The sequence below is a fragment of the Chiloscyllium plagiosum genome, chromosome 33 (genome assembly GCF_004010195.1).
Source record: "Chiloscyllium plagiosum isolate BGI_BamShark_2017 chromosome 33, ASM401019v2, whole genome shotgun sequence".
Classification (NCBI taxonomy): Eukaryota; Metazoa; Chordata; class Chondrichthyes; order Orectolobiformes; family Hemiscylliidae; genus Chiloscyllium; species Chiloscyllium plagiosum.
Genome location: NC_057742.1, coordinates 17126680 through 17145027, shown reverse-complemented (window position 1 = coordinate 17145027; position 18348 = coordinate 17126680). Strand labels below are relative to the sequence as shown.

The 18348-nt window shown below is 39.9% G+C and overlaps 1 protein-coding gene across 2 annotated transcripts in view; it reads right to left on the bottom strand.

Annotated features, from left to right (window-relative positions):
• Positions 1 to 18348, bottom strand: part of LOC122539896 (G protein-activated inward rectifier potassium channel 1-like) — a 475827-nt gene that overhangs the window by 444264 nt on the left and 13215 nt on the right. For both annotated transcript variants that reach the window (XM_043675051.1, XM_043675050.1), the window contains exon 2: positions 8710 to 8926. In XM_043675051.1, coding sequence (XP_043530986.1) covers positions 8710 to 8926 — 217 coding nt within the window. The remainder of the gene's footprint in view (positions 1 to 8709; positions 8927 to 18348) is intronic.

The following is an 18348-nucleotide window of genomic DNA, read 5'->3' as shown; positions in this document are numbered from 1 at the left end:
AGTATTTTAAATTTGATAATTTTAACACTTCTAACAATTTATTGCAATCAAGAATACAATTTATCATTTTAATTTGGTTATTTTCTGAGCCTGATTGGCAAGAAATGAATAACCTGTTTTCCTAATTAGCCTGTCCAGAGTTGTTATAACACATCTTTGGAGCAAGTGGGACTTGAACCCAAGGCTCTTGGCTCAGGGATAGCAACATACCACTGTGCCACAAGAGGGTCAAAGGAATTAATAATTATCATGTTGTTAATAGGGAGCTTACGCTCTTAATCAACAGACAGCAATGACCATGCAAATGTAGTTAATTCTTAAAATTATAAGGTTGGTGAGGGTAAGAGATTATTAAAGAAAAGCAATGATGTAGTGTAATAAATTTACCATCAAATCCTAATAATTAATAAATCTTTTAATTCCTTGAACTGTTGGCTAATTTTCACATGCAGTAAATTATTAACATGCCCTTTTTCTCAATCAGGATTAGATCCATTAGCAAACATGAAAAAGAAATGCACGAGAGGAATTCGACCCTAGATTGTAGAAATGATCTTCAACGCTTAGTCATAGAGTCATAGAGATGTACAGCATGGTAACAGACCCTTCAGTCCAACTCTTCCATGCCAACCAGATATCCTAACCTAATTTAGTCCCACTTACTTTCACTTTTTATGTTTCATTCTATATCATGCAATCCTGTAGATTAAGTTAGGCTGATTTATTTCTGTTTAAGTTAAAGCATAAAACATTTTGACATACCTCTCTTTTCTGTTGTTTCTCTGAGTTTTCTGCAGAACCTCCATTGATTTTTTTAGTGGATAGTGAGGATTCATCGGCCCAATGTGTAACTTGCTGTTATTATTTCTGATTCTGGGGTTACATGCCAGTTTGAGCTGTCTCAGTCACAGCTTTACCTCAGAAGATAGTGGATTAATTCATAAGCCCATGGATGTTCTTCCTTTGTTTCCATTGCGTCTGCCTGCACAGGCCTTAATATTATGGCTTGAGTCTTCTGATCTGAGTCAGAATTCCTATTTCCCATCCTGATCAGACTAAACATTGCCCACTCACCACAGGAGGAATTTTTCAGGCAAACATCCAAATGCATGAGTCTTCCCAGTAGAAGTAGCATGTCAAAAACAGAAGGCCCCAAAGAGGATTGACGCGGAAATCATGCCCTTCTTTTTCAGCAATTGCTGAAGCATAATTTCATAGGTCCTGAAGTCACTTTGACCTCAGCTGCTGAATGAAGGTAGAAATGAAAGACAAGTGAAGGTTGGGAGCCATGGTATAGGATTTTGGGTGGGTGAGGAGGTAGGTGAAGGAGGGGGAGGTGGATGGGGTGGATGGGGAAGCAAGTTTCCCAGGTGGATAGAGGGTACAGTTATTAGGTGGGTGGGTGGTAAGATGCACGGGGTGTGAATGGTACTAATGCCATGGGGCTGAGGGGATATATTAGCTGTTGGGTGGAAGAGGTAAGGTGAAATATAACTAGGTGAGATCTTAGGATGGACAAGGGATAAGGTCAGGAGGATTTTTGGGGATGTCGGTGCGGGTCCAGTTGAAGAAAGAGGGAATTGGATCTGGTCAGGGGGCCTGTCTCAAGGGTGTGGAAGTTGGGTCAATTTAGATCTGGAGGGAGGGATTATGGGGGGGCTAAGTATAATCTACTGGGAGGAACATGTGATGGGCCAGATGTTGGGAGGGTGGGTGGCTGTGATGGGTGCCTGTAAGGAATCCAGAGAAGGTAGAGTCCAAGATTGCATGGAGGGGAGAACAGGAGATATTGAAATTGTCGACATCAGGGGTCAGGTTGAGGTAGGAATTGGAGGGTAGTCAGGAGTCGGATCAGGAATGCAACAGAATTCAGTTTGAGGTTTAGTGCTGTTTGTATATGGGAGTCAGAAGAGTTGTTGTGGGGTAATTAGTGATGAGCCAGGCTGGGAGGTTTAGTCTAATAGATAGCCAGGAGTTACAACAGGTATTTATTTCTCTAACATTTCCTGGCTGACTATTCAAGTCAGAATCATCCAAAGTTTTTGACTCAATGGAATTGAGGATTTTTTGGAGGTTCCCAGACCAGATCTTTGCCCAGTAGGATTTCCAACTTCCCTGAAAAGCACCCAGCATTGCAATTGGAGTTTCAGTGTACATATTGTGTGCATTTCCAGGAATCAAGTCGGAACCTAAGACCTTCTTAGAGGAGAAAATACATCCAAATGAAAGTATATGCCTTTATTTTGAGAAGATTTTTCTGTCAAATCAACATCAGCAGGTCTGTAGTGCTAGCAATTAAAGTTGAGAAACAAACTAGCCCCAACCTGTATTGTCAGCACCTGTCGGGTCTGGTAAAGCTAAGATCATCCATACAGAATTTGCAAGGGCATTTGCATCAGAGGAGCAAGATCCAGTGCACTAATCCACTTTGTTCCCCTCACAGATCTGGAGTAACATCAGAGGCCAATGTCAAGAAGCAAGAGATGAACAATTTTAGGGATGGCACTGATTGGGACCAGCTCAGACGTCAAAGCCAAAGTACCAGCTAAACTCCCACAGACAATGAACAATATCCCTTACTTTCAATTTAAATACCTGCTCCAGGACACCCGCATCCTCAACCTTCAGTGGGGGATGTGGGAGCTCCACTTTTCTTTTGGCCAGAGAGGGACCCAAGATATCTTTTGGTCTGGCATTCTATCAGATTAAATCTTGTGGCATTCTGCATTGGTAATTGTTAATCAATTGTTCATTCCTATATCCGCAAACCCGTGTGAAGTCAGTGGCAAAGGCAAACTTAACACTAGTGTATGTGCTTGGACATAGCCCTGTATAGCTTTGGGACAATCATTTCTTTAACAGGCAATGGCTTTGCAGATAATGGGCCCTTAACTACTTGCTGGTGGAACTACAAACATCAATGAGGTGAAACGCTTATTTTGATACTCTTTCCATAGGACGGTGTATTATCTGGGACTGCTCTTCTCGTAGTGACGTTGGATCTTTTAAAATTGACTTGACAGACTCACATTTCTTCCAAAAGCAGTTTGTCTCCAACAATACAGCACAACATTGGAGGGTCACATCACATTACGTGACCAAGTCTTAAAATCAATACCTTTCTAACTTAGAACTAAGAGTCTTACCTATGGATTCTGTTACCCAGGGGTTAGTAGTGGGACCTTTGCTTTTTCTGTCAATAAAACAATGATCTATATTTTGCTGTGTAGGGGACAATTTCAAATTTTGAAGGTAACACAAAACTTGGAAGTATTGTAAACCATGAAGACGATGTAAACTATCAAAAGATATTGACATGTTGGTGGAGTGGGAAGATAGGTGGCAAATTAATTTCAGTGTAGAGAACTGTGAGTGCTTACACTTTGCTACATAGAATAGGGAAAGATGGAACAAAATAAAGGATACTGTTCTAAAGAACACATCGAGACACTCAGACAGGTCTGAACATTTAAGCACATAAATCATTAAAGGTTGTAGAACATATAGAGTGCTGTTAGAAAATTATGTAGCATTCTAGATTTTATGAATGGGGCATAGAGTCAAAGAGCAGGCACCAAAAGCCACTCACCACCCTGACTTAGAAATATACTGCCATTCCTTCACAGTCGTTGGGTCAAAATCCTGGAATTCTCTCCCTACCAACATTGTGGGTCAACCCACAGCAAGTGGACTGCAGTGATTCAAGAAGGCAGCTCACCACCACCTTCTCAAGGGCAATTAGGGATGGGCCTTCAATGCTGGCCAGCCAACAATCCCAAGTCCCACAAATGAATTAAAAAATTGTGGTGACACTCTCTCGCTGTCCAGTTTCCTAAGTTTTGTGAGAACTTGACTTCTACAATTAAATTCAAAATGGTGAATGCAAGTGAAGCATGGTATTTAAAGTTAATTAGTAGTGTGTCCTCTGTCCTCCATCAATTAAGGTCAAATGTGGGTGAGCTAAAGGCAAGTCGGGATCAGAGTTTTGAAGATCCTACACCCAAATATAAGGTTTCTGGAGGAGCTGGCAGGGATAAATGCAGAAAGGTTGTTTCCCTTGGGGGAAAGTCTAGCGTCAGAGGGCACAATCTCAAAGTAAGGGATCGTCCATTTAAGAAAGAAATGACGAGGAATCTCTTTTCTCAGGGGATCATGAATTTGTAGAATTCTTTATCGTAGAGGTCAGATGGTTAAATACATTCAAGGCAGAGATTTTTAATCAGTATGGGAAGCAAGGGTCATGGAGCAAAGGCAGAAAAGTGGAGTTGAGGGTTATCAGTTCAGCCATGTGGAGGATTATTAGATCAGCCATGAGGAGGATTAACACTCACAGAGAGAATATAAAACAGATCATAAAAATGTTTTCTTTATGGCCTGATCATAAGAATTAGAAAACACAGTTGACACAATAAAGCAGGCAATAGCTCTTTAAAACTACAAGCTAAATAAAATGTAAAAAATGGATTTTATGCCTTTTATTAGGAGAAAGACAGAAGGAGAATTTATAGATAATGGTGGTAGATAATGGGCAGAGCAGACTAATCAGCTTCTTCCAGCTGAAGGTAAGTTGTTTGACTTTGAGATCCTCAAAGACTCGAACCCTAAATTTAACCACTCAGTATACATCTCAATTATGAATAAAAATTAATTCTTAAAAGAAAATCCCTTTGGAATCACTATGGAAATTAGAACAATATCACTGCTGGGATTTACAATGGCAGTATTTTCAGAGACCAGTGGAGTCGGTGAAAATAACATTACTTCTGATTATTTGTCACCAAGCTCCTGTTCTGGAACCATTTTCAGAAAGGCCAGGTCAGGGATAAATCTGATATTTTCTAATCAACCTGCTCAGAGGTGATACAACTTCTTCACCAGGTGAGATGTGAAGACAGACCTCATGGTCCAGAAGTAGGGACAATATCACTGCATCAGAGGAGCCCGTATCAGGGATAAAGCAAGCTGTGGATAGTTTGCTAAGTTTCTTACAAACCAATGATCATAGACGAATTGGGATCAATCGCAGATTTCGTGTGATGTTACAAGCAAAGTAGCTGTCTGAACGGGTCCTCTTGACAACAGAATAGGAGAGCATGCTTGAAGGTGACTTTGAGGTCCCTCTCTCTACCCCCATCCTATGTGATCATAGCTGCAGCCACAGACTGTCCTGTGAAAGAGGTATCCCTCTACAACAATGATCCATCATGTGTGCCTAGTATTTTTCAAATATTTAAGAAGTGCCGAGTTGGTTTGTTAGTGCAGCATGTTGGGGTCAGGCAACTCCTTCTCCCTTAGCTGCAACGGCTGGCTCCAGTTCCTGCAGTTCCGGGAAACCTCAAATTGACCCTCCAGCAAGATTCCCACCTGCCTCTGATTGGTTGGCAGCTTACCCTACGATACCCTTTGTCAAAAGTCAGCAGGGATCAATGTGAGGTTGTTTACTCCCAACACAGGCAAGATTGGGTCCTGTTGGTAAATGTTGATACCCTAATTCAAATTGAAAAGCTGTGCCTCAAATTAGAAGCACAAGATGTCACTGGACTGAAACAAAACTTTCTAGGAGCCTAAAGGAGATTGCTGCATTATAATAATTCCCAGATAGATCAGACCTTGCACCCATTCTTTACCTGCGTACCTTACCTGCTCCATTCGCCAGGCTCTACTACATAGTGAACTCATAGTAGTTGCATTTACAGTGCTGCTTTGTGCCTATCTCAGGTTAGAAAAAGTAATTGCAACAGAGCTTTGATGAATGTAACTTTTCCCAATTCGTTCTCCGCAAGTTTGCATGACCATTGGTATTATATTATAATTAGCAAATAAAGAAGCTTGAACATGAACTCATGTCATTGCTTTCAATTGCACTGTTTTCCAAAACTTTTGAGTAAGGTAAGTGCAATTGGTGAGTTCTATTTTTCAGAACTCCACTTGTACAGTATTTTACACTGCTCTCATTTTACATTTTCACATTAATTCTCAATAAGAAGTAACACAGTCCCTAATATATTCAAAACATGTAGGTGGGTTTAGCTCCTTAAATGACCTGAGATGCAACTGGCCAGAGCCTGATTTTACAACCCATTCAAAAACCACCCACTTTGAGAATTAAAATTAGACTTGGGCTAAGATGTCAAACAATCGATTGCAAACCAAGGGTTGCCCGTTCTCATACAAATCTAGGCAGCAATTATTTCTTCGAAAATAAAATAGTTTCAGTGAATGTGAACAGTAATAACAACCAACACTGTACTGGTAAAATGGAGGAGAGCAATCTCATCCTTCAATTGACATTGGTTATGGTGAATTACTGTATTTGAACTTTTTTTTATCTACGCCCATTCATGTGACTAGATAGGCAGGTGCAAAATGGAAAAGCTGCTGTTGTCCAGCAGAAAAACCTAATTTCTTCATAAGTCAAGGCTTGGCTCTCAGCAACACCTCATTGGAATACTTCCTGTGAGATGCACACAGTCATTTTGTGGATAGAGGATTTGGTAACACTTATATCAGCAGCAGAGTTCAAATTGGCTGCTGGACAAATCACTTTGATAGAAAACAGCAGAAAACAGCTTGTAAAATTAAACTGCTTGTAAAATACAAAATACAACATGATACAATTCTACACATACCAGTACAACATTACACTGGTTATAATCAAATGAGATTCAGCTCCCCTCTTTTAACACTTCTCTTTCAGTCGCAGCAAATATTTTTGTTTCTTTTTAATGATCAGCTACCACACTTCAATTAAAACATGTAGTTAACTGGTTCAAATTGAATGAATCAATTACGAATGAAAGAAAGAGGAATTTTATTACCCATTAGCCAGGAGAAAACAAATAATAAGATACAAAATCAAATGCACACAAAAGTCAGTTAATATGTTAAAAAAAAAGTGTGTTGTTCAGCTGGAAAGAATACTGGCTATGCAGTTTAAATGTCCTTTAAAGGTTTAAGAAACCATAGATACTTAATTATTGATTTATATCCCTAGCAGTTGCAGAATCTATGGTTACCTTTGAGTTCTCAGTGAATCATTGTTTCCCCAAATTGCTTTTTAATGAGGTGTTGTATTCTAAGAGCTTGAAAGAAACACAGAGACAGACATGTAGCTCATCTTGTCACGAATTTATTTGCCTTCTCTCTGCTATGTTGCTCAAAAAACAACTCCTGAAATATGTAAAATTTGTTTATTTACTTCCAAGTCTGGCTCCATTGTCTTCCCAAGCTAGCCAACTGGCAAGGGAGCTATTTATCTCCTATTTCTTAAAATACCATAGAAGTGTGAACTAAAATAGATATAAATTTCTTGATGCTGACTCAGTGGCTTGGTTTTGATGGTTTTAGTTTAGATTCCCTACAGTGCAGAAACAGGCCCTTCGGCTCCACAAATCCACACTAACCCTCCAAAGAGTAACCCTTCCAGACCCATTTCCCTCTGACTAATGCACCTAACACTATGGGCAATTTAGCATGGCCAATTCACCTGGCCCACACATCTTTGGATTGTGGGTGGAAACCAACACAGACACAAGGAGAATGTGCAAACTCCACACAGACAGTCACCCAAGGCTGGACTCGAAGCTGGGACCCTGGTGCTATGAGGCAGCAGCGCTAACCACTGAGCCACCGTGCCACCCTTATGTTGTTACATAAACCTGTAATTTCAGTGCAGACAGGTTAATCTATTCCACTTTAGTCCCCTGTACTTGCTTCATCTGTAATCAGGTGACCACAGCACTATTTTTGGGCAGATTTTGTGCTTTTCCTGAGATTATTTAAGTCCATTAAAAGGTCTTAGTTATAACAATCAAGTGATGGAAGTTAACATTTCATTGTCCATATTGCCCACTATCAAAACATACTTTAAATCTTTGACTGTAAATTTATTTGAGACATTCTGAGATAGGCATTATATAAATGTAAGTATTTCTTTCTTCTCCCTGTCTGAAGCAATAATTCTGCAGATATTTTTGATGAAACTTGTGAAAATATCTAGGGGCTTTCAGTTTGCAATTTTAACATTATTGTAAACACACTTACACAGAGGAATTTCAGAGGTCAATACATTTTTTCATAAAATTGTCATGATATAAACAATAGTGGGATGTGTCCTTGAGTCATTAGATTCCCTTGTGGTGATGCTTTGCCATCACACAACAGCTTGAGGTCTGGAATTCCTGGACATTGATAATTACTCTATGAGCACTTACTAAAATGCTCAGAAGTTTCCAGTCCAAAATGCAGAGTAAAAATATTTGATACAAACATACTAGGCATTCAATTACTTATCGTCATCTCCAAACTTTAATTATCCCAGACTGATGGAGTCTTTGCTGATACAATGTTATGCTACATTGCTGTATTGCACCAGAGCAGTAGAAAGTTCCTATTTGTCTTAACAGTATCGTAAACTTAATTAAGTACTTTCAAAGGGTAGGAGTGGCAAAGAACAAGAACACTAGTGTGCTCCTTTCAAAATATGCAGTAGCAAAGGCACTAGAAAATCTTCTCCATCCATCAGCACAAAAAAGCAGAATTAAATAGCTTCCAAAATGAAAGGGAACAAGGGAGAAACAGCCTGTAATGGGATAGACATTGTCATGTAAAAGTTCAGGGAGTTTGTTAAAACGTAACTTTCTGGATTATTTGAAAGGTAAGGAAGGAATGAAACAGCTCAATGCTGGATAGAAATACACGTAGACTTACCGGTGGTCTCAACAATTCCCTCCAGAATCACCACAATTTCAAACTGGTCACTTCTCAATGATCGCTGAGACAGGTCAAAGAAGGGACTTTTCGGATTGATTTCATGACAGATAGTCAGAGGGGAAACCAGAAACAGTTGGTCCGCACCAGTCCCAAATCCCACATCCAACTCACACTGATCCAAGGGCAGGAACTCTCCTTCTGGGGTCTGCCTGGACTGAAGAAGAAAGAGAGAAGGTAAAATTAAATCTGGAGCTCGTTCTTTGTATTGTTCCTGTTTGCTCATTCAGTATTTTCCTAAGTTTTCACATTAAGAATACATAATTTTCACATATACTCAGATCTGTGGACTATTTACACCCTCTAAAAAACAAATATTCATTTATATATCTTAGAATCCAAATTTGCTCATGTTCCAACAATCAATAACTACAACAAATCAATTTATCATAACACAAGAACAGCTTGCCAGCTTCAAGAATTCTATAATTTTCATCTATTTTTCATGCAATGTATTTAATAGCTGCCTCAAACAGAAGTCGAAGCAACAGTGCAGAGATGAAGGTCACATCACTATGGAGAGCCATTCAGCACATTATGGACAAATGAATTTTTCCAAAGTCATTTGCAGTTATAGGTTACACCATGTTGCTACATGTCTCATAGAAAACAAAGCAATTGGCATTCAATCAACCCCACTTTCATCAGTATCTACACATGTAATCATTCATTTTTTCCAAAGTGTTCAGTTATTTCTCTAATGCACATATGAGTTCTTATTATCAATTTGTACAGGAGTTACTCATTCCAAAGGTAATGTTCATTCCCTTGGGAGCATTGTTCCCAAGGTGTGTGTAAACAGAGCAAATTACTTGGTTCTGGATATAAGTTTGCTCGCTGAACTGAAAGGTTCGTTTTCAGGTGCTTCATCACCACACTAGGCAATATCATCAGTGAACCTCCTGCGAAGCACTGTTGTTATGACCCACTTTCTAATTATGTGTTTAGGTTTCCTTGATTGGTGGTTTTCAGAAAATTGATTTTCAGGAAATGACATCACCACAGGAAATGACACCACCAACCCAATGAAACCTAAACATATAAATAAAAAGTGTGTCATAACACCAGTGCTTCACTGGAGGTTCACTGATGATGTTAGTTCATATGGTGACGAAACATCTGAAAATGAACCTTCCAGTTCAGCGAGCAAATTTATATCCAGAACCTCAATCTGAGCTACAAATCTTCTCAAAACTCGCTAAATGACTTGGGTGTAATTTACTTCAATTTTTTTTTAGATTAGATTACAGTGTGGAAACAGGCCCTTCGGCCCAACAAGTCCACACCGACCCGCAGAAGCGCAAACCACCCATACATTTACCCCTTACCTAACACTACGGGCAATTTAGCATGGCCGATTCACCTGACCTGCACATCTTTGGACTGTGGGAGGAAACCGGAGCACCCGGAGGAAACCCACGCAGACACGGGGAGAATGTGCAAACTCCACACAGTCAGTCGCCTGAGTCAGGAATTGAACCTGGGTCTCAGGCGCTGTGAGGCAGCTGTTTGGCATTTCCACATCATGTTGAGCTGTTGTTGCTAGTTATTTTTTATTTGAATGTGTAGTGTTGTGCTTAAAAATATCATCAAACCAGATCATTAAGCTTTAATCAGTAAGGGTTCATTGTTTATGGCAATAAGCAATTGAAGCAAAGTGGAAGAATACATGAAAACAGGCCTAGTGTAAAAAAAGAGCTGAAAATGTGTTGCTGGAAAAGCGCTTTTCCAGCAACACATTTTCAGCTCTGATCTCCAGCATCTGCAGTTCTCACTTTCTCCCTGGTGTAAAAAAAACCATGCCTATTTTGACTCAGAGGTAAATACATAACCTTGATTGTCTATAAGAACCATTCTTTAAGGGAGTCACCTGGAAATCTTTCAACTTGTTTCTGCACAAAGGAATATCTGGAAAGGTACTGAAAGTAGTCTCAAATGGTGATTCAGCATGTAACCTTAGATTCAGGGACTTTGCCTCATTCATTGGACTTTTCACTATCAGATTGGGGTTCGTGAGATCTTTGCTATGGAATCGGAGATAGGGCTCCAAGTGCCACTCATTAAAATCTCTGATTGATAGAAGGCAGTGTGAGACTCACTTGTTTATATTATGTAGTTTAAACTATAGATTCACTCATTGGTTTGCATAGAGTCATGCAGCATGGAAACAGACCTATCAGTCCAACTAGTCCATGCAGAATATAATCCCAAACTAAATTACCTTAGAATCCTGGCCTATATCCCTCCAAACCTTTCCTATTTATATATCTATCCAAATGTCTTTTAAACGTTGTAATTGTACCCCCATCCACCACTTCCTCAGGAAGTTCATTCCACATGCGAACCACCCTCTGTATAAACAACATGCCACTTTTGTCTTTTATAAATTTCTCTCCTCCCAGCTTAAAATGTATATCCTAGTCTTGAAATCTCCCATTTTAGGGAAAGGACAATTACCATTAACACTAGCTATATCTCTCATTAATTTATAAATTTCTTTCAGGTTGCCTCAGAACACAGGGAGAAAATGAGGACTGCAGATGCTGGAGAACAGAGTCAAAAAGTGTGGTGCTGGAAAAGCACAGCAGGTCAGCCAGAATCCGAGGAGCAGGGAAGTCAACGTTTCAAGCAGAAGCTCTTCATCAGCAATGACATTCCTGATAAAGAGCTTATGCTTGAAATGTCGACTCTTCTGCTCCTCAAATGCTGCCTGACCAGCTCTGCTTTTCCAGCACCACACCTTTTGTCTCCGCCTCTCAACACAGGACATTGGTTCAGCCACTTTTGGAATATTGCATGCAATTCTGGTTTCCTTCCTATCAGAAGGGTGTTGTGAAACTTGAAACGGTTCAGAAAAGATTTACCAGAATGTTGCCAGGGTTAAGGATTTGAGCTATAGGGAGAGTTATAGGGAGAGGCTGAACAGGCTGGGGCTGTTTTCCCTGGAACGTCAGAGAATGAGGGGTGACCTTATAGAGGTTTACAAAATCATGAGGGGCATGGATAGGATAAATATACAAGGTCTTTTCCCAGGGGTGGGAGAGTCTAGAACTAGAGGGCATAGGTTTCGGGTGAGAGGGGAAAGATTTACAAGGGACTTAAGGGGTAACTTTTTCCACACAGAGGGTGGTGCATGTATGGAGTGAGCTGCTAGACGCAGTGGTGGAGACTGGTACAATTACAACATTTAAAAGGCTTCTGGATATTCACTTATGTGAATTGTAAGTGATTAGAGGGATATGGGCCAAGAACTGGCAAATGGGACTAGATATAGGTTGGGATATCTGGTCAGCATGGAGAGTTGGACCAAAGATCCTGCTGTGCATCTCTATGACACAATGACTCCTAGGTTCCAGCGAAGAATATCCCAGCCTATGTAGCCTTTCCTTATAACTCAAACCTTCCGTACCCTGCAACATCCTCCTAAATATTGTCTGAACCCTCTCTCGCTTGATATTATCTTTCCTATAACTGGGTGACCAGAACTGGATACAGTATTCCAGAAAAGAACTCCATGTCCTGTACAACCTCAACATATCTTCCCAATTCCCATATTAAGTAGTTTAGGTTAATAAATTTGCTTTGAACGAATATACCTTCTTGTCTTCATTTTGATTATACCATAAAGAACCTGCAAGGTACTTTCAGTCTAACCATACACTTGGCACAGTCTGAGCAAAATGTTCAAGAAGGAGGATATTGTGGCTGGGGAAACATTCCATGACCCAGAGTTGTCCTCTAAATGATGGGTTCGGTGAGCTAGCGAGGTGGTTGGCTGGATTGGGGTTCCTATAGTTTTGGGGGATTTGGAGAAGACTCCCAGAGGTCTACTCCATACCCGGAAGGACTGACTGGGGAAGTAGGTTTTCCAAAACAAAGTAAGGGTGCTGCCCAAAGGGTGGATTCTGCTGACCAGCCTCTGTACATTGCCTCATGAGGTGTGAGAATCAAAGGAAGCGGACAATACATTGACTGACAGCCATGGCCGCAGTAGAACAGCAGAAGATTGTGCTGGCAGAGGGTGCTCAAGTTGGCCACTGCCCGATATAACAATAAGGTGAAACTTGGAAAGTGAATCCAATCACTGTAGACTCTTTATTATCTTCAGCTGATTGAGAAAGAGAGAAGTATTTACAATGAACCACCTTGATGCTGCAAGCGGACTCCAGGTGGTGAGTGAATGAATTTATTCATTCCACTGGCTCACACCATAACAAAGGGTAGACAGCGATTTAGCTGAGCGAAGTTACATGGCATAGTTACGACCTTTTGGACCATTGAAAGTTAGCTTGGCAAGGCAGCTACAGATCCTGAGTGATGGACTCCTGAGAGTGGTCACCACAGGCAGAACTTGACAAGATAAAACTGAGCTAACATGACCGAGAGTTGAATAATAGGTAAACATGTAGGAAACCAGACAACCAACATAATGCTATGATGGTGGACTCAATCTGCTGGTTCTGGAATGTAAATCATTGAATGTAAAGTTATTTAGACATCTCACTCTCATTATGAGTAAAGGAAGGTTGTAGGAGAGAGAAAGAGAGACCAGCTTTTGTGTTTGATTGAGGTAATAAATTGTTTCTGTCTGGATGTGAATTCCTCTGGTGTCCATAGTCTCTGAACTGTTAATTCTTTGTGGTGTGGTTTATGTATGTTTTTGTTCCTTGACTGCCAAAATGCTGTCTTGTGTCATTTCTTTATTCTCCTCTCTGGAGTTCGAGATCTGGGCAGGCATTAAGCTGATTTCCCTTTAAGGAACTATCAGTGATTGTGTAAAAGAATGATTTGGAGATGCCGGTGTTGGACTGGGGTGTACAAAGTTAAAAATCACACAACACCAGATTATGGTCCAACAGGTTTAATTGGAAGCACACTAGCTTTCGGAGCGACGCTCCTTCATCAGGTGATTGACAATCACCTGATGAAGGAGCGTCGCTCCGAAAGCTAGTGTGCTTCCAATTAAACCTGTTGGACGATAACCTGGTGTTGTGTGATTTTTAATTGTGTAAAAGAAAACCATGTTATGGGGGTGTTTATGTGGAATTATAGTTTTTTAAGGACTTGGTAAAAAACAGATACCCCCTGGAATTGATTGCAGTCATATGATACCAATTAAAGAAAGGAAATTAACTTAGATGGCATAACTTATTTCCTTTTTCCTTAAAATGCTATACTTTGTGTGTTGCATTTTGCTTAAGGGGAGAGTTCTGGATAACTAGTAAACTTCAAAGACTTTATGATTGAATTATTATGCTTGGAATTTCATTTTCACTCCAGAATGAACTTCCAAATATTGTTGTAATATATGAATGAATCTTTAGTTCCGAGTAAGATTTGCTTATCTTGAATGTTTGATGGCGTGAATTGGTGCTCTGAAAAATTAGGGGAAATTGGAACTTTGGATAGTTAATTTTTTTAAAATTAATTTGTGGGATGCCGGCATCATTGGCTGGCCAGCATTTATTCCCCTTCCCAGCTGTCTTTGAGAAGGTGGTGGTGAGCAGCCATTGTCAACTGCTGCAGTCCATCTGCTGTGGGTTGACCCACAATGCCATTAAGGACGAATTCCAGGATTTTGACATTGCGACAGTGGAGGAACAGCAATATACAGGATGGTAAGTGGTTTAAAGGGGAACTTGAAGGTGGTTCTACTCCCATATATCTGCTGCCCTTTTCCTGCTAGATGGAAGTAGTTGTGGATTTAAAACATGCTGTCTGAGGATCTTTAGTGCATTTCTGCAGTCCTTCTCATAGATACTACACTCTGCTGTTACTGAGCTACGGTGTTGTAGGGAGTTGCTGCTTGTGCCAGGGTCTTCCAGAAGGAACAACTTCTGTGGTAGGTGGACCAGGGAGGACAGGGGAACATGTGTCTGGTGGTAGGATCTCGCTGGAGGTGGCAGAAATGGTGGCTGATGATCTTCTGGATGTGGATGCTGTTGGGATGATCAGGAAGGACAAGGGGCACCCTATCACTGTTGCAGGAGGGAAAAGACGGGGGTGAGGGTGGAAATGCAGGAGATAGATTGGAGTCAGTTGAGGGCCCTGTTAATGACGATGCTGGGGGAATCCTTGGTTAAGGAAGAAGGTAGACATTTCAGAAGCTCCCTTGTCGAAATTAGCCTCATCAGAACATTTGCGACGGAGACAGAGAAACTGGAAGAATGGATTGGAGTCCATACAGAAAGCAAGGTGTGAGGACATACAGTCCAGTTAGCTGTGGGAGTCCGTGGGTTTATAGTGGACATTAGTGATCATTCCATCCCCAGAAATGGAAACAGAGATGTCGTGGAAAGCAAGGGAAGAATTAGAGATCGACCAGGTGAAAGTGAGGATGGGGTAGAAATTGGAAGCAAAATCAATGAATTTTCCAGTTCTGGATGAGAGAGGAAAGCAGCACTGATGATATCATTGATATATCAGAGAAAGAATTGTGGGAGAGTTCCAGAATAGAACTGGAACATGGAATGTTCCACATACCCCACAAAGAGTCGAGCATAGCTGGGGCCCATGCGGGTCCCATGGCCAGCCCTCTGACCTGAAAAAAATCAAGAAGAGTTAAAAGGGAAGTTGTTGAGGGTGAGAACGAGCTGGGCCAGGTGGAGGAGGACGGTGGGCGGAGATGGTTCAGGCCTTTGCTCCAGGAAGAAGTGGAGAGCCCTGAGACCATCCTGGTGCGCAGTTTTGGACTTAAAGATATCTTCAAACAAAATCTTTAAATGTTAATTATTAAGGATTATTAAGGTCATAGCAATGAGCAAGTGAAGCAAATTGGAAAAATAAATGAAAATAGGCCTGGCGTTAAAAAAATAACCTACCTGTTTTGGCTAGGAGGTAACTGCATAACCTTGGCTGTCTGTGGGAACCATATTTTTATATAACTAACACAGAGTTGAAATCTTTCAACTTGATTCTGCATAATGGAATGTCTAGAAAAGTACTGAAAGCTTTTTGAAATGGGGATTCAGCACATAATCTTGGATTCAGAACTGCATTATTGAGATGGACTTTGCCCTATTCATTGGACTTTTCACTATTGAGTTGGAGTTTATGAGATCATTGCTATGGAATCTGAGCTGGGGCTCCAAGTGCCACTGTCTTTAAAATCTATGATGGATAGAAGACATTGTGAGATCCATTTGTTTTTATATATTTGTATATATTTGTAGTTTAAGCTCATAGATTCACTCATTAATTTGCATATGTCTCAAATATAATGTATTGTATTGTATATTAAGTAGATTAAGCAATTGAATTTGCTAAATATTAAAGTGCAATGTGACTTTTTATTCATTTTGATCAGACTTTAAAGAACCCGTTAGGTACATTCAGCCTAATAATATCGAGGGGTAATTACTTTTAGTTCTTCCTTCGCAAGAAGGAAATCTTCATAGTCTAAAGAAAATCTAACAAAGAAATTTGTTAGATGGTTCATGAAGCCAGAAAATTGTTGCATTCTTTTCAGACGTGTTGGTTGCTGAATCTCTGCTGCCGTTCTTACCTTGTCAGAATCTGGAGAAATTCCTATTGCTGACAGTGTGTGACCCTATATACTTAACTTCAAGCATATTCAATTGCATTTTTTTCTCCTTCTTTTATGTTTTTTTTCGATCATGACTATATCTTTCATCGTTCTGTAATGATTTCCTCTTTTAATCTTACTTCTGTGTCACCAGTTGCCAGCTGCTTAAGTGGTGGTTTCTTTGCTTTCTGATCTTTCTTCTCCTCAGTTGGTGGCTCCATCAGTTCCTTAATTATTTCTTTCAGGCTGTCCCCAAAGGCAACTGAAACTCTTCCCATGGGATACTGAACTGCTCCCACAGTCTCATCTACTTTGAGATGATGCACACCAGGAAAACATTCAAGACCCATAAGAACAAACTAATGATCTTCCCTAATCTGTTCAGCAGTCAATAGTTTCACCTCTTGTGAAATACTGCAAATATCTTCATGGTAAATATAGGGTTACCTATCTGCACATTAGACTTGGTTCAGCTGAATTAAGTGGATTTTGAATAAGGTCTTCCATCTGGATCTACAGATCTTTATTTTTCCTATCACACTAGGCTGTCAGCTTTATTTTCCCTGAGCTGTGAAGTTGAACATATACAATGTATTAGCAATGTTAAGGTGAAAATATGTCTTCAAAATTTCTTCTCTCTGGATTCTCAGTGAAATTTAGGCTGCAATCAAACTTGCTATAATCTTCCCACAGTACCGATAATACAGTAACTATTCTAAGTTGCTGAGCTTCTTGTTCAAATATTATCGCTATTTCACAGTTTTTCCATTGAGAGCGGAGAAAATTCCAATTCTGTCTCATATCTGCTTTCATAGCACCTGAAGAAGGAATAAGGCTCCGAAGGCTTGTGTTTTCAAATAAACTTATTGGACTATAACCTGGTGTCGTGTGATTTTTGACCATTTCCAAAACAACAGGGAGTGGAAAATTCAATACTATTTCATCTCACCCATGCTACAAAATTACAGACTGCAGTTTTAATCTTTCCTTACTGTATCTTTATAGCAGCTGGTGCTCTTAAAGTTCTGAATATTGACCTTATGTTAGCCTCATACATCTGATAGAGTATTTCATGCAATGGCTGCCACAAACAAAAGTAAAATCATTAAAGCCGAGGTAACGGTCACATGGGTCTGGCAGGCCAGCCAATCGACCATGTACAAATCCATTTTCCCAGACATTTCCTATCTATTGCTGGTAATCTGTGGATGGGAAGAGAGAGGAATTTAACCATTAGACAATGAAAGGAAGCAAGACAGGAAAAGACATCGCACATGTAGCAGGCAGTAAGACAGAGGAAAAAGACTTCTAATCCCTTATGGTCCAGTAGAAAGTTATGCAACATCTATTATTGATTTCACAGAATTTGCTCATGAATCCCACCCTAGGTTTTGAAAATAAATAACTGCTGGTCAGTACATATATATTTGAGATAGCAGCTACAAGTGAGAACATTGTATCAATACCTATTTCTGTGTATTTTCTGGTCACTTCATTCACTACTGTCATTTTTTTTCATTTTCTTAATGCATTTTGTTACTGTTCTTTTTATTTTTTCCCCTTTTTAAAGTTTATTTCTTATTTTACTTTTCATTTTGCCCCTTTATTTACTTGTGCTATCTTTCTGCCTTGCACTCTCTCATTTTTCCCTGTATTTATTTCTGCCTAAGATCTTACACAATGTTCTAGCACTGCAGTATCGATCACATCTAATATTAATATATTAGTAGGATTCAAGTCAACAATACACCCACATTAAAACGAAAAGGTAACAATGCTAAACTTCCAGTCAGTATTTCATCCCTTGCTGCATATAATTAAAACCCACAACAGCCATTTAATTCTGGATGCACTGTCTGCTCTAAATAAAAACATCAAATTAGTGCCATGTTTGAAGACTGTTTTATGCTCTATCAAATTATCTGTCAACAATTAAGGATTTATTTCCCTCTAGATGTTAATTTCATTTTTTTTTAAAAATGCATGGCAAGTAAACAGATTAGCAAATCTGATGGAAAACAGTAGCGAACATTTTGTCCATTGTTATCAGTATT